We start from the raw sequence: 14,602 nt of genomic DNA, 5'->3' as shown, positions 1-14,602 counted from the left end.
AGGAGCCGGGATTCGAACCGCCGACCCATGGATCATTGGACGACCTGCTCTACCTCCTGAGCCACAGCCGTGTATATCACCACAGCAGTGTATATCGCTCATGGTTGAGATGTTGCAGACGTTCTTACCCAGAGCATATCTGGCAGTGGTGGAAAAAGTACTCAAATGTTTTATAAGTAAAGGCATCAATACTGCAATGCAGAAATACTCTGTTACGTAAGTAAAAGTCCCGAATTCTAAATTCTAAAAGTACAAAAGTATTGGCATCAAAATATTGTGGTACAATATTTGGATCCAAGATGTAGTGGAAGTATTGGAAGTTGGAATTACTCAAGTAAAGTACAAATATCTCACAATTTGTACTTTAGTACAGTAAATTTACTTGGTTACTTTCCATCACTGATATATCGTAACAGAAATGCTTTGAAGATGCAACTAGGACAACAAATGGTCTGGCACACTTCCCCCGTACAGATTCTAAAATAGTAGCTGGGAATAGAGAAGAAATTATATATTTATAAATTTATAATTGCACACTATGGAGTGCAGCTTAACATTATAACGGAATACTTTGGCATCCTGAATATGAGTTATTGTGATGCTGATGCATGTAAACACACTCAGTGTCTTTGGTTTGAGAACAAATTATCCAGTCTGATCTCTACTTTTATCTCCATTATTTGATTTCCCATTCCTGAAAACGGCAAATGACGGGAGCTCATACGACAAAGAATGTCGCCCACTTTTTACACCCGTAAACCTGTGATGTGACAATAAAGTTAAAAAATCAACGGATAGAATTATTATCACTTATTATCCTATCAATGTTCTCAAAACAGTAATTTTTGCAGCTGAGCTCAAGATGGCTTTTTGATATACACCGTGCATATGAAAAAGTGCACCGACATACAAAGTGAAGCAACGTTCACTTCCAAAACAAACATATTACAATTCTATTACAATACATTCCATTCATTCTTAGGCTTTGCTCAGAGTGCAGGCAAATCTGATCTCAAATCTGATCCTAAAGGTAGTTGCTCACTGGACGTGTTATTCGGAAAACCGACAGAAGAACACAGCTAAAAATCCGAAAACGCATACAGTGCGCAGGGACCTTTAAGCTCCAACAAGTGACACAGACGAGTGACGCTGTCGTACAACGAAGTATAAACCAGGCTTTCGGTCTACGAGTGCTTATAAAACCACCTAGGAATGTGGTTCAAATCTGGTTCGCAATAATCTGTTTCCACGTGGATTTGTGCTGTTCAGGCTTGATAAAAAAAAAAAAATCGAATTCCAATAAACATTATTTAGTCTGCATGTCAGTCGAAACACAGCCTTGTGCCACTTACAAGAAGATCAGTTTGTGGTTGTGTTTTTTTTTTATGGACGAGACAGAGATCCAGCTTTGGCGCTATTGAACAAGTGAAGAGATGCTTCATATCACTGGTGGAGTCCCTCTACACTCCGTATACGGAATACTGGCACCCTAAATACTCCAGTTTTAGTTGATAAGGAGTATGAATATTTAGCAGGTTTAACCACCCCCAGCATACTTAGTTCACCGGGGTTGTCCAGATCTCCATACTACTGTAGGTCCGCTCCCATTTCCCTCTACACAAAAACAGACGATCTAACTAGCTCACAACGCGTCGACTTGCAACGCATTGTGGGCTTGTAGATCTGCAATTTCTTTGCCAAATGTTCGCCACAGAATAGGGACGCTAGGGTCCATGTGGTTAAGACGCCAACTGCAGGACACAGGAAATGCTTTGATCTCGTCTTCACCTTGTCAGAATAAAGGCTTTGGGGAAAGTAAGATAAGGTGTTGCCTCCACACCACTGGTTGGATCTGTACTCTTCATTCCACACTCTGCCTCTTCTCGGTTGTTCTTCCGTGTGGTCGGATTCACGCAACCGCGGCTGTCGAAACGCTTACTCTTTGACGCAGCTGATGACTTGGAAAACGGACAGAAGGCACTTTTACTTTTAAAGACGTCGACATTCTCTGGACACGGTCAGAGCGCTAGGTCGTGCCAGCGGGTTGCCCTTTGTTCTATTCATTGTCCTTCTATCGTGGCTGAGTGGCATCTTCAGGACTACAAAGATAAGGTGCAGATGTGCCACGTGGTTGGAGGAGGGTGGCAGAGAGAGAGAGAGAGAGAGAGAGAGAGGTTGCCATGGTTACTCCCCAGAGTCCTGGCTGTCAGGATGAGGTGTGTACTTCAGTCGAAACATCCCTGTCAAATACAACAAAGACAGTATTATGAGGCGGCTCTTGTGTGGGTGCTCTACACTACAGTAGTGTTCATTCCGTGACCGTCGACTAAAACTATGACGAAAACGGAATTAAAACGAAATAAAAACTAAGCCTCGATGACTAAAATGAAGACTAAATATACTGACAATTTCGTCTACAAAAGAAACTGGACTAAAATGTTAGGGGGGGGGAGGGACTAGTGGAGAAGTAGCACTAGTGGAGCAGTAGCACTAAAATACATTTTATGGGGGCGGCAGTGGCTCAGGGGTAGAGTGGCCGGGGCAGTGGCTCAGCGGTAGAGTGGCCGGATGGCAACCAGGCTCCTCCAGAGTTAAGGCCTATTCATAGACTGGACTTTCGGTGGTGAGGTGACCACCGCTCCGGTGGTGAGCTGACCACCGGAGCTGAAATAACGTTGAGCGGTGGTGAGTAAAAACAGAGAGAAGGGCTGGAGCGGTGGCGGTGGTTTGCTCTTCACTGCGGCTCGTGACGTCATGTTGTAGTTCGGTGGTCACCCCCCACCACCCTAAATCCAGACTATGTATGAGCCTTTAGTGTAGAGTGGCCTGGCCAGCCACCGTAGAGTGGCCTGGCCCAGCCACTGTAGAGTGGCCTGGCCCAGCCACCGTAGAGTGTTCTGGCCCAGCCACCGTGATTTCAGGACGGCTGCTGCCGGAATCACGGCGTTGATCATATTATTGGTTCACCGATCTTTAGTCAACTAAAACTATGACTAAAACTAAATGGAATTGTATTCAAAAGACTATGACTAAAAAGGCGTCAAAATCAACGTAATCAACACGTAATCTATTCAGCCTACGGATGTTAACAGTTCATCTTTAATTGATTAATCGATCGTTAAGAAATTCTTCAAATAAACGTAACAGTTAATTAATTGAAAATCCTGCTGTTCTATCATTGGGCGGTTTTCTGTGAATGTAATGCTATCATGCGCGCGCGCATGGCCTAGGGACGCACATGTGGGCCGGTTTAAAAAAAGTCCCCCCGCCTTGGTAACCACATAAACGTCTCTGCTCTGGCATGTGACGTGACAGACAAGACCATTCCTCATACAAGGAGTCCATTGCCTGGCCCTGTATCTAAATGGTCAAATGATATTTGATCAAGGAATATATCATGCCTTTTGTATTATTTCTGTTATCAATGAATTAATTAAGACACAATTGACATCCCTAATTCAGCCGCTGGTGGTCTCACCTTGCTGTGTGGAGTCCATAACAGGCTGTTTGCAGTCCTGAGCCCTGTGTCCGCTGGCACCGCAGTTATAACACGACAGGTTCCCCGCTGCCGCCCGCTGCTTCTGGCCTCCGTTTCCCATCATGCCGTGGGGCTGATGATGGTAGAGGCCCGCCGCGAAGCCATGCTGCTGGTCGTGTGCCACGGCCGGGGGGCCGTGGTGGTGGTGGTGGTGGTAGAGGGGCGGCGGCGCCACCAGCGGGTAGGCGGCGGAACTGGAGGTGGCGATCAGCGGGCTGAGGTGGAGCAGCGGACCCAGGGTGAAGAGGGAGGGGCCGGCCGAGCCGAACGGCTGCATGTACCCGGCCGCCGCCGCCGCCGCCGCCGCAGCGGTAGCGTACCCGGGGAAAGCCCCGTAGGCTCCGCAGTTCCCGCGGCAACCGCACGAGCTGCACACGCACACGGAGGAGGAGGAAGACGCCGCCGCCGCGTGGCTTCCCGAGGAGCCGTGGCCGCCGGCGCCGCCGCTGTGGCTCTCCAGCGAGGACGAAGACGAGGAGGAGGAGAGGAGATGAGACGGGCTGGAGGCGGGCGGGGGCGGGCAGTAACTGTTGCCGGGAACCGGCGCCATGGGAACGCCGCTTCCGGCCGCCATGGGGACAAAGCCGCCGACGCCGGTTCCGCAGTTCCCGGACAGAGAGGCGGACTTTGCCGAGGAGGAGGAGGAGGAGGAGGAGAAGGAAGGGAAGGAAGGGAAAGAGAAGGAGGAAGGGGAGGAGGAGGAGGAGGAGGAGGAAGGGAAGGAGGAGGACATGGAGGGACAGGAGTAGTACCCGGACGGAGAGAGGGACGACGACGAAGAAGAAGAAGAAGAGAGGTGGAAGTGAAGAGGAGGATGAGAGACGTGGTGGCGGCTGTTGGAGGTGGAGGTGAGAGCACAGCTGGTCTCCACCATCAGACCCACGGCGCCGCCCGCCAGGCCCACGCGAAACGAGTCCTGGAGGGCAGAGGGAGACGGGTGGTCCACGCTCAGCCCGTGGAAAAGCTTCTCCAGCCTCGCCGCGGTGACCGTCTGGCCCTGCTGCCCGACTCCTCCTCCTCCTACGCCTGCAGCGAAAGCCGGACCAGGACCGCCGCCGCCGCCGCCGGGCAGGCCGGAACCCGAAGCCTTGGCCCGGTGGTCCTCTGGGCACAGGAGGGGAGGAGGAGGAGGAGGAGGGGGAGGAGGAGGCCGGGGTTTGCGCGGGGAGGTCAGGATGCGCGCCGGGTTCAGGAGCGGGGAGTGCTGCAGCGTCTGAGGGTAGCCGGCCTGGACCTGGTAGGGAGACGGCGGGGGGACGTTGAAGGGGAGGTGGGAGGAGCAGGGCGGAGGAGGCGGAGGAAGCGGGTCCGTCTGGACGGGAAGGACCTGGGCCGTGGGCCGACTGGAACCTGGAGAGCCGCCGGAGCTCAGGAGAACCACACACGATCTGTCCTTCTCCTGACCTCCTGCCGGGTCTGGCCCGGACAGGCCTGAGAGAGGAGAGAGAGAGAGAGAGTGAGTCAGTCAGTCAGTGTGCGCTGATCTGAGCCTTTAAGCCTTTCTACCACGTCACATGTTCCCACGCTCTCGCAGAAGTTTGTGAATGGATCAAAGGAACTGAGCGTGTAGTAGGAGCTCTCAGACGCTGTGTGAGGCTATTGCCGCGCTGCATGCCGGTTACTCGCTGTCATAGTGACCTACCCCTACCGTGAAACCAGTCCGTTTTATTAGTAGTATTTTGCCAGTCCTCTTTATCTGCACAAGACGGGGAGTGGAGTTTCTTTATTTACGGGCGTCTGACAGGGACTTTACACTGCTGACTGTGTTGTGTGCATTGCGTGTCCGGGGAACTGCAAAACATTTGAACATTGTATTGACCACTTGACGTGACGTTATGGAACTGTGTTGACTGTGGGAAAACAAAGGAACATTATTTCATTTTGGGTTGGTTGCACTGTTGAATATAATACACTGGGTTTGGCTGCTGGATGCAAGGGTATGTCTGGCAGAAATAGTTGAGGGGTGATATGAGAACCACTCATATCACTAAATGGAACAGAGCCTTAATTAGTAACATTGGTAATACTGATAAAGGCTCTGTTCCATTTAGTGTAGAGTGGTTCTCAAACATTTTAGGACGCCCATAACAAATAGAGACTTTCAGTTTTACACACCCGTACCCGGGGCCATTTGGAATCCACTCAAGGACACTTTGAAACCCACTGGTGTTTCCAGTGATTCCAGTGAGCCAATATGCACCCTGACTCTGTTTGACCAGAATGGAACAGAGCCTTCATTAGTATCATTGGAAAAACCTGTGAAGGAAATAGGGAAGGGCCCAAGTTCTTTCCAAAAATGGCTGCTGTTTAAACGTAACAACACAATAAAAACACTACTCAACATAGAGTCATCAGTAAATAACAATAATTGAAAAGACCATGGATCTAATAATAATGTAAGTGAAAGGGAACTGATTTTGAAAGACTAATTCCAGGGAGATGGGGCACAGACAGAGAATTCTGCCTTATAGCACAAGGGGGTTCCACTGCGCCTTGCTGCCTTGCCCAGCTGAGCACGAGGAACCCTGAGCATGTGCTGGGTTTTTCCATAAACTTGGCTGCCATATGACATCATTTCTGAAAGCCAGACATTGGAGGGGCTATAGTGCCACGCAAAAACGTAAGGAGGGAGCGTTCCTAAAATGGCTTTAAAAATGAAGGTTAAGGGGGCACTCATTTTATTTTCTCGGATGTCTGATTTATGATGAAAACGAAAGAAAAATCTTATTTTCTTTCAACAACAAATTTACATGAGAGACATTTAAATGGAAATTGAAGTCACCGGTGCTCACAATTGCCAAACAAAGACACAAGATTCCACTTCTGCTTTCGTTATTTCACGTATCCTTATACTCTAGTTCAGGGGTACCCAACTGGCGGACCGCGGTCCGCGACCGGACCGCGGACCACCTCTTTGCGGACCACTAAGTTAATAATATAAATAACATCAGATGGTACATTTCTCATGTGAAATTGCTGCAAAGGCCCCCAAAATGTCCCCCAACGGCCCCCAAAATTCTGGCGCTCGCTATGCGCGCGCGCAGTGTGGCCTGCCAGGGCGTATAACTCCCGGCCTGATTTGGAGTTCCACTCCGGGCCTGCACTCTGCACCCCATTATTGGTTGGGTGGAAGGCGATCTGATTTGTATAAGCTTGGCTTGACCATACTAAACGGGCATAGAGCCCCACTCTCCGATGGACGCCGCGCATGGGACCGGACCTCGGTCTTATTCAAAAAAATATTTGCGGACCTTCATCATTTCTAGTTGAGGACCCCTGCTCTAGTTACTAGAGTCTAGTAGTCTAAATGACAAATGTCTGTTTTCACTGATTACAACTCACGTCTGTGGATGTCTCTGGCCCGATCAAAGGCGGAGTCGCCACGGCAGAGCGGGATGCGAGGTGAGCAGGGAGAGCTGGAGTATCCAGAGGACGAACTGCTGTCTCTGGGGAGAGGGACGGGATGGTGGTCTCTGGGGAGAGGGATGGGATGGTGGTGGGACAAGCAGGCGTCCACATCCACTCGCAGCTCTAAAAGAAAAAAAAGAGAAAGAAAATAAAAACACGTGTCACTGTCAAACGTGTCATTTGAGAATGTGTGCTGCTTTACACTGATTAACCACTTTATTAACCCATTCTGACCTGAGATCAGATTCATACGAGGTTTCCATTGGACACACACTGGTCTGATGAACTCATTCTGACCTGAGATCAGATTCAAAAAATGTCAGTCGTTCTTCGATTTAAAAAAAAAATAGCAGACCTACAAGCTCGTATCGCGCCACTCGGTGGCGCGATATGAGCTTGTAGATCTGCTATTTTTCAATAGCTAAAGCACGACATGATGTCAACACCAAAATGGGTGCCCGGTCAGAATGGGTTAACACTGATTAACCACTTTATTAAAACACGTCCAGCGTCATTTGGAACCGTTAATCAGTATGCATACTGTACGCCCAGCGAGTTGCAGCTTCAGAGCTCATTTCAAGCAGAGCCATCTAATAGCACGGTCACGTTAATGTTAACTCGCGCGAGCCCATAGACTCCAATGCATTCCGTAGACTTCAGGTTGTCCCTATTTGAAGCCTTCAAAATAGGGACAAACCAATAGAAGTCTATGTCGAAGAGCCGCCATTGGACTGGCCCCATGAAGTGAACGGAGTTTGCGTAACTCTGTCTATACTCTATTCTATCTATTTCAAGGTGACACGACGAAATCTTGGTTGTGCTAGGATATCTAATAGCATGTAGCCAAAAGACCCCCAAGAGGATAGACAGCCACTGGCTACGGGACCGCGATGGGCCGTCAAAAACATGATCTTTTGTTAGAATTGGAATCACTGATACAGATTACGAGTTATTCATGTTTTAAGATTTTTAATCCCATCCATAAAAATGGTGCTGGACCACTTCGGATGACGGACTAGCCGGAAATGACATTGAATGTTGCCCCAATAGACACTCCCAGTCTGTAGACTGGTGCGCTCTGTTATGAAACGAGTAATGTTCCGTCTTTTGATTAACCTCCGTCCTGGGCGTTGGGCGTAATTATTTAATAGGACAGAGTCCTCCGTCTAGGGCGATAAGAACCGGTGTTGATTTTGTCGACTAAAACCAAGACGAAAAAATGTTCGGCGACTAGGCCTACCCCTCGTCGACTACCAACCCCCCCCCCCCCCCCCATTTTCTGAGGGCTGGCTACGGGCCTGTATAGGCCCAATCAAAAACTGCCCTTTCATCTGCAAGAGAAAAAGAAAAGGCTCTAAATAACAAACAAGACAATACCGTCAGATTTCCACCTTTTTCTTTCATGGATGTCACCATGAAAGAAGCGAAAGAAACAACCCCCAGTTTCAACATGACTTTCTTTGCCATACCGAAGAAAGACAGACCTTACTTTTAATAATTCTTTTAGATTTCTTAACCCATTCTGATCGGGCACCCATTTTGGTGTCAGCATCATGTTAAGCTTTAGCTATTTAAAAATAGCAGATCTACAAGCTCATATCGCGCCACCGAGTGGCGCGATACGAGCTTGTAGGTCTGCTATTTTTGTAAAAATCGAAGAACGACTGACATTTTTAGAATCTGATCTCAGGTCAGAATGGGTTAATCAGACCAGCGTGTGTCCAGTGGAAAACCTCGTATGAATCTGATCTCAGGTCAGAATGGGTTAAGCGGTGCTGGAATAGGTTATTTTCCAAAATAATGATTGAAAATAATTGATAACAGTGGCCTGGACTGTGTAATGTACCCATCCCAATGTGCTGAATAAATATATAAGAGCCAGAGAGAGCGTCTCACCGCGGCACTCCGCCCAGCGACCCAGGTCACGCGATGCTGTCCAGACAGCCGCGCATTCTTCTCCTTCCACTTCCTATTCCCTGACAGAGAGCGCATGAGGGAGGAGAAGATCAAACGTCTGGCCCAGATGTTACCTCCGAGCGCGACCAGATGAACGGTGTCGAGTTTAGAGGCAAGTCCCGTTCAAAGGTATACAGTTTGTCTGGGTCAACTCAACGCTCATCCAGATGGACATGGGAAAACAGAGTGGAGACGAGGAGACCCACAGGGTGTACTGTATATCAGTCACTTAGAAGCAGAAAACTGCTTCACCGTGTTTTTTTATTTGGCATTTATTTTAGGCACATCGAGCTAGCCAGCAGTGGAGGACCTGAGGGGGGGGCGGTTTGGGACATTTCTAGGTAGGAAGGTGCGAGACCTGGCAGAAGGAAGAATTGTCGAGTCAGTCAAAGGCTAAATGTCCTCCTATATCTGGACCATTGATATATTGCGTGGGGCAGTACTGTGTTAATTGTGCACTGCTCCACTACCCTGTTTGTTGGAGTTCAGAATCAAATCCAGCAAGCCTGAGCATGATTGGACTGCGCGGATCCATGTTTTTCGCTTGGTTTTAACATTGCACTGCGATAGACCAAAAACCCCCCTCACGTTCGACCGGTTGATCTTCAAGATGTGGTTTCCCAGCCCTGGTTGGTTTGCACAGTTCATAATAACAGCAACTTGTTTGGAATATGATTCATGGATAAAAGCAGGTCACAAGTTACAATTATTATCATTTTAGTTTTTTACTTAACCCATTCTGACCGGGCACCCATTTTGGTGTCGGCATCATGTCATGCTTTAGCTATTTAAAAATAGCAGATCTACAAGCTCATATCGCGCCACCGAGTGGCGCGATACGAGCTTGTAGGTCTGCTATTTTTGAAAAAAATCGAAGAGCGACTGACATTTTTAGAATCTGATCTCAGGTCAGAATGGGTTCATCAGACCAGTGTGTGTCCGGCGGAAACCTCGTATGAATCTGATCTCAGGTCAGAATGGGTTAAGTACAGTACTTATGATGGTGGTTACCTGAAGTGGATGAGGGTTGGGCTAAGGGCCCCATGTGACTGGAGGGGGTAACCCGGGCGATGCCGCCACACGACACTGGGAACTGGGAGGCTACGTAGCGCTTCTCCATCTTCATCTCCCTGCTGGACGGACGGACGGACACACACACACACACACACACACACACTTTAACTTGTTCACTTTTTTAATTAAATAAATAATCTATGGTATTCAATTCAATTCAATTTGATTAAAGTGTCAACACAACAAGTTGTCTCAAGACACTTTACATATAGAGCAGAAAACCAACAAAGATCTGACAAGATGGTATAATAAGCTCACATGGTATATAAGCTTACAATGTGTCGCATCGCGATGCATTGTGAGCTTGTAGATCTGCTATTTTCAAATGGCCGAAATGTATATAGGGCTGAACGTACAGTATGTTTTGTAATAATAATCCAAAGTAACTAGTAGTAAGTAGTAACTAAAGTTTTAAAATAATTGTACTGGAGTAAAAGTACAATATTTGCCTCTGAGTAGAAGTAAAGTAGAAGTAGAAGTAAAAGTACTGGAAATTGGAAATACTCAAGTAAAGTACAAATACCTCAAAAGGGTGCTTAAGTACAGTACTTGGCCACTGGCTGTGATTTCAGCCAGCTACTGTATTTCTGCTGGGGTCCACAAACAACCAACATTCTAGTGTTGAGTTTCACCCGCCTTCCAAGTTCGAATGCTATCAGTATCAACCCATAATCACCAATATGTTACTCATGAAGACCAAGTAGGCTCTACTGTAGCCTACTGTACTGACTGCGATTAGGAAGAGCGGAGGTGAAATTACTGCCGCCCAAGCGAAAACATCGTGAAGCTGGCTTACGTATGTGGCTGGTTAAGACTGAGGTTAGGTTTCTGGTTGAAGGACTTCAGTGTTTTGTACAGAACAAAGAATGGTTGCTTTCGCCATCTTTGTTGAAAAAGAGTCTGGGCAATTATGTTTTAGTTCCTTTTATGAAACTGACTTACGTGGCTGGTTAAGACTGAGGTTAGGGTTAGGGTTTGTAATAGTCGGACAACGCGACTCCAGTAGAGCCTACTGGCTCCATTATATGGTCTTGATAAGAAACCTACTGGTAGATATGGGTTGACAGTGACGCTCAAAGTTTTGTCCTGAATCCTGGAAATAGACCTGGTTCACTCTATGGCCACCAGAGGGAGGCATTGTCCTCTCAAAAATAATTCTTAAATCACAGTGACACTTTGGTAGAGGTTTCCTTGATGTAGCTGCAGATCTGTCAAGCTTCTAGTCCTCATGGAAAGACACCATTAGGAACTTTCCACTTTCTCTCTAGTGCTGGTGCAGTAGATAGCACGAGTGCACACACACACACACACACACACACACACACACACACACACACACACACACACACACACACACACACACACACACACACACACACACACACACACACACACACACACACACACACACACACACACACACACACGTCATCACCTGCTAAATGGGAATGCGTTGAAACTCTGAATGGAAACAGGGGATAGATACCGATCTGGAATCTAGGTGTGTCTACAGTGTGTGAATGAAAGTGTGCTATAAGTCTTTACTTAAAACCCATCTCTTCTCCCTGGCTTTCAATGTTTGACCTAATTAACTGCTTTGATTTTGTTTTACTAGTGTGTGAGTGGATGTGGTCGTGTGTGTGTGTGTTCTGAAAAGTTGTTTCCTTTTCTATTATCTCTTTCTGAAGTACAAACACATTATCTTCCTAAGCTCATCTAGAACTGTAGTTAACCATTGACCACGGACGGCCTTATTATGCACCAACATCACTGCTGATAATCACAGCCTGTTAATAGTTAAGGGCAAGACATGATCAGCCTCTGCTCACCACGTTGTTGGCTCCACCCACCGTGTGCAAAACACTCCGTAGTAAAAAGCCTGTGTTCGTTTAACTTAACAAGAGTTAATTTCACACTAGGGAGCGATCAATTTAACACCGATGTTGATTCACGTGTTTCTCGACACCACGCCGCCCTCAAGTACGCCTGTGTGTGGGAGCGTACTTTCCTCCATCTTCAATGTTCTGCTTTTCTACTACACTGACCGTGTGTTTAGGTTCAACATGACATCATATTTTACTTCTACTTTATCTACTTTAAACAGCTGTGAGCCTGATATTGACAGTGGTATTGACCAATTTCCAATACTTTTTACTTTTACAATACTTATACTTACTTTTTACTACATCTACTACATCTTGCATGATCTCGGATCCAAACATTGCACTTTTACTCCACTATACAATTATTTGAAGACTTTAGTCACTAGTTGCTTTGTAGATTTTAATTATTATTACAAAACATAACAACAGCGTTTACTTCTAAGTAAACACAGTTATAAAGGATAGAGTGCGGAGCGACAGCCCCGCCCCCCAGCTATTCATTTCAATGGAAGTTGCTCAGTGGCGCTTTGAAGCGGAGACTGCCGGAAGTAACATTCTAAATCAATGGCTCGAGCGAGCGGAAGTTGAGAGCGGAAGTTCCAGACCCACAGTAACGCGCCCAGGGGGTCGGGCCGCATCCGAAACGGTTGAGAAATGACAGAGTTACCGTGTGGGGGTCCCTCTACTGTACCCTCTGTACTGTACTGGCACACCCGAATCACCCCAGCCAGCCACCCACCCACACACATTGCTCCGTAAGGAGTGGTTGCACCACTCAAAGAAATCAGCTGTGCCGAGTCTCGCTGCTCTGCCAGAGCAGAGCCGGTTGGGTGGCTAGGCCAACGGTTTTCTTGGGACATCTTCGGTCGTAATGGCTATAGCTACATCTGTCATTAAAAACATTTTTTATTGAATATCATAGTTATAATGAAATTGAGATGACGTGTTTTTTAGGTGTAACAATATTACACTCGAGGGTGTGCGTTACCGTCATTAATGGCACTTCTGCACTGCCTATGGAACTTGCATATCGGCTCATTCCTGCAGCAAAGCAGGTGTGCCAATGATGACAGTATACCAGTATACCAGTATTACCCTCTCGTGTAATATTCCTTAAGTGAGTGCTCAACTGCTGCTGCTTGTAATCCCATAATGAAACAGAGTCAACAGACTATTGTCTGTTACATTCCTGACAAGTAAAGACAGTGAAAGGGAACTTAGGTAACGTATAGTATAGTTCTGTGGGTGCTGGGCTAAAGAGGCTCTGTGGTTCCAAAAGGGTAGAGCCAGCCCGCACACCAAAGCAGTTACAAAAACTTTATTAATTCATAAGTCAAAATGTCATCTTTATTCTTCCAAATACACACACGTGTAGCTGCTTTGGTGTGCAGAGCCTTTTTGAAGTAAAGACAGTGGAAAGACTTGCACTGGAGGCATCAAGACCTCATTATTCACACACTGACGTCTGTAGACAGTGAAACACCGGCATGCACTGGAAGCATCAAGGCCTCATTATTCACACACTGACTTCTGTAGACAGTGAAACATGCACTGGAAGCATCAAGGCCTCATTATTCACACACTGACTTCAGTAGACAGTGAAACATGCACTGGAAGCATCAAGGCCTCATTATTCACACACTGACTTCAGTAGACAGTGAAACATGCACTGGAAGCATCAAGGCCTCATTATTCACACACTGACTTCAGTAGACAGTGAAACATGCACTGGAAGCATCGAGGCCTCATTATTCACACACTGACTTCAGTAGACAGTGAAACATGCACTGGAAGCATCGAGGCCTCATTATTCACACACTGACTTCAGTAGACAGTGAAACATGCACTGGAAGCATCGAGGCCTCATTATTCACACACTGACTTCAGTAGACAGTGAAACATGCACTGGAAGCATCGAGGCCTCATTATTCACACACTGACGTCTGTAGACAGTGAAACATGCACTGGAAGCATCGAGGCCTCATTATTCACACACTGACTTCAGTAGACAGTGAAACATGCACTGGAAGCATCAAGGCCTCATTATTCACACACTGACTTCTGTAGACAGTGAAACATGCACTGGAAGCATCGAGGCCTCATTATTCACACACTGACGTCTGTAGACAGTGAAACATGCACTGGAAGCATCGAGGCCTCATTATTCACACACTGACTTCAGTAGACAGTGAAACATGCACTGGAAGCATCGAGGCCTCATTATTCACACACTGACTTCAGTAGACAGTGAAACATGCACTGGAAGCATCGAGGCCTCATTATTCACACACTGACTTCTGTAGACAGTGAAACATGCACTGGAAGCATCGAGGCCTCATTATTCACACACTGACTTCAGTAGACAGTGAAACATGCACTGGAAGCATCGAGGCCTCATTATTCACACACTGACTTCTGTAGCTCCAGCTGAGTCTTGAGCTTCTTCTTGGCTCCCTGGGTCAAGTCATACTTGTTCAGGTCCTCCTCTGTCAGTGCTAGGAACTGTGGGAAATACAGAACAGTGGTTTAGAGTAGAAAACACCTGTGCCTGTCTTTGCAAACTCTTAACATCTTAAAACCAAAATGTTGAATGGGGGGGAGTAGGACTAAGGCCCTATACGTCCTCTCTGGGGGGGGGGGGGGGGGGGGGTGTTGGCTGATGAATGAATACCATGCAGCATCCTAATACATCCTATTACAGGGGGGTCAAATTATGACCAGGCAATTCCTCCTGTCAAAATAT

The 14,602-nt window shown here is 47.1% G+C and overlaps 1 protein-coding gene across 3 annotated transcripts in view; it reads right to left on the bottom strand.

Moving 5' to 3' along the window:
* Positions 1-1,115: 1,115 nt before the first annotated feature.
* The window catches only part of zcchc14 (zinc finger, CCHC domain containing 14), a 45,827-nt gene continuing 32,340 nt past the window's right edge, over positions 1,116-14,602 (bottom strand). The window contains exons 10-15 of one of the 3 annotated variants that reach the window (XM_083762515.1): positions 14,273-14,361; positions 9,914-10,035; positions 7,042-7,069; positions 6,881-7,011; positions 3,479-4,969; positions 1,116-2,240 (exon numbers count right to left, since the gene is read on the bottom strand). In XM_083762515.1, coding sequence (XP_083618641.1) covers positions 2,185-2,240; positions 3,479-4,969; positions 6,881-7,011; positions 7,042-7,069; positions 9,914-10,035; positions 14,273-14,361 — 1,917 coding nt within the window. In that variant the 3' untranslated portion in view covers positions 1,116-2,184. Of the gene's footprint in view, positions 2,241-3,478; positions 4,970-6,880; positions 7,070-9,913; positions 10,036-14,272; positions 14,362-14,602 lie in introns of all 3 variants that reach the window. The other 2 variants (XM_083762513.1, XM_083762514.1) reach the window with 2 other exon arrangements.

This window comes from Protomyctophum parallelum (assembly GCF_964188405.1).
Source record: "Protomyctophum parallelum genome assembly, chromosome: 4".
Lineage (NCBI taxonomy): Eukaryota > Metazoa > Chordata > Actinopteri > Myctophiformes > Myctophidae > Protomyctophum > Protomyctophum parallelum.
This window is presented reverse-complemented; position numbering and strand designations above follow the sequence as displayed.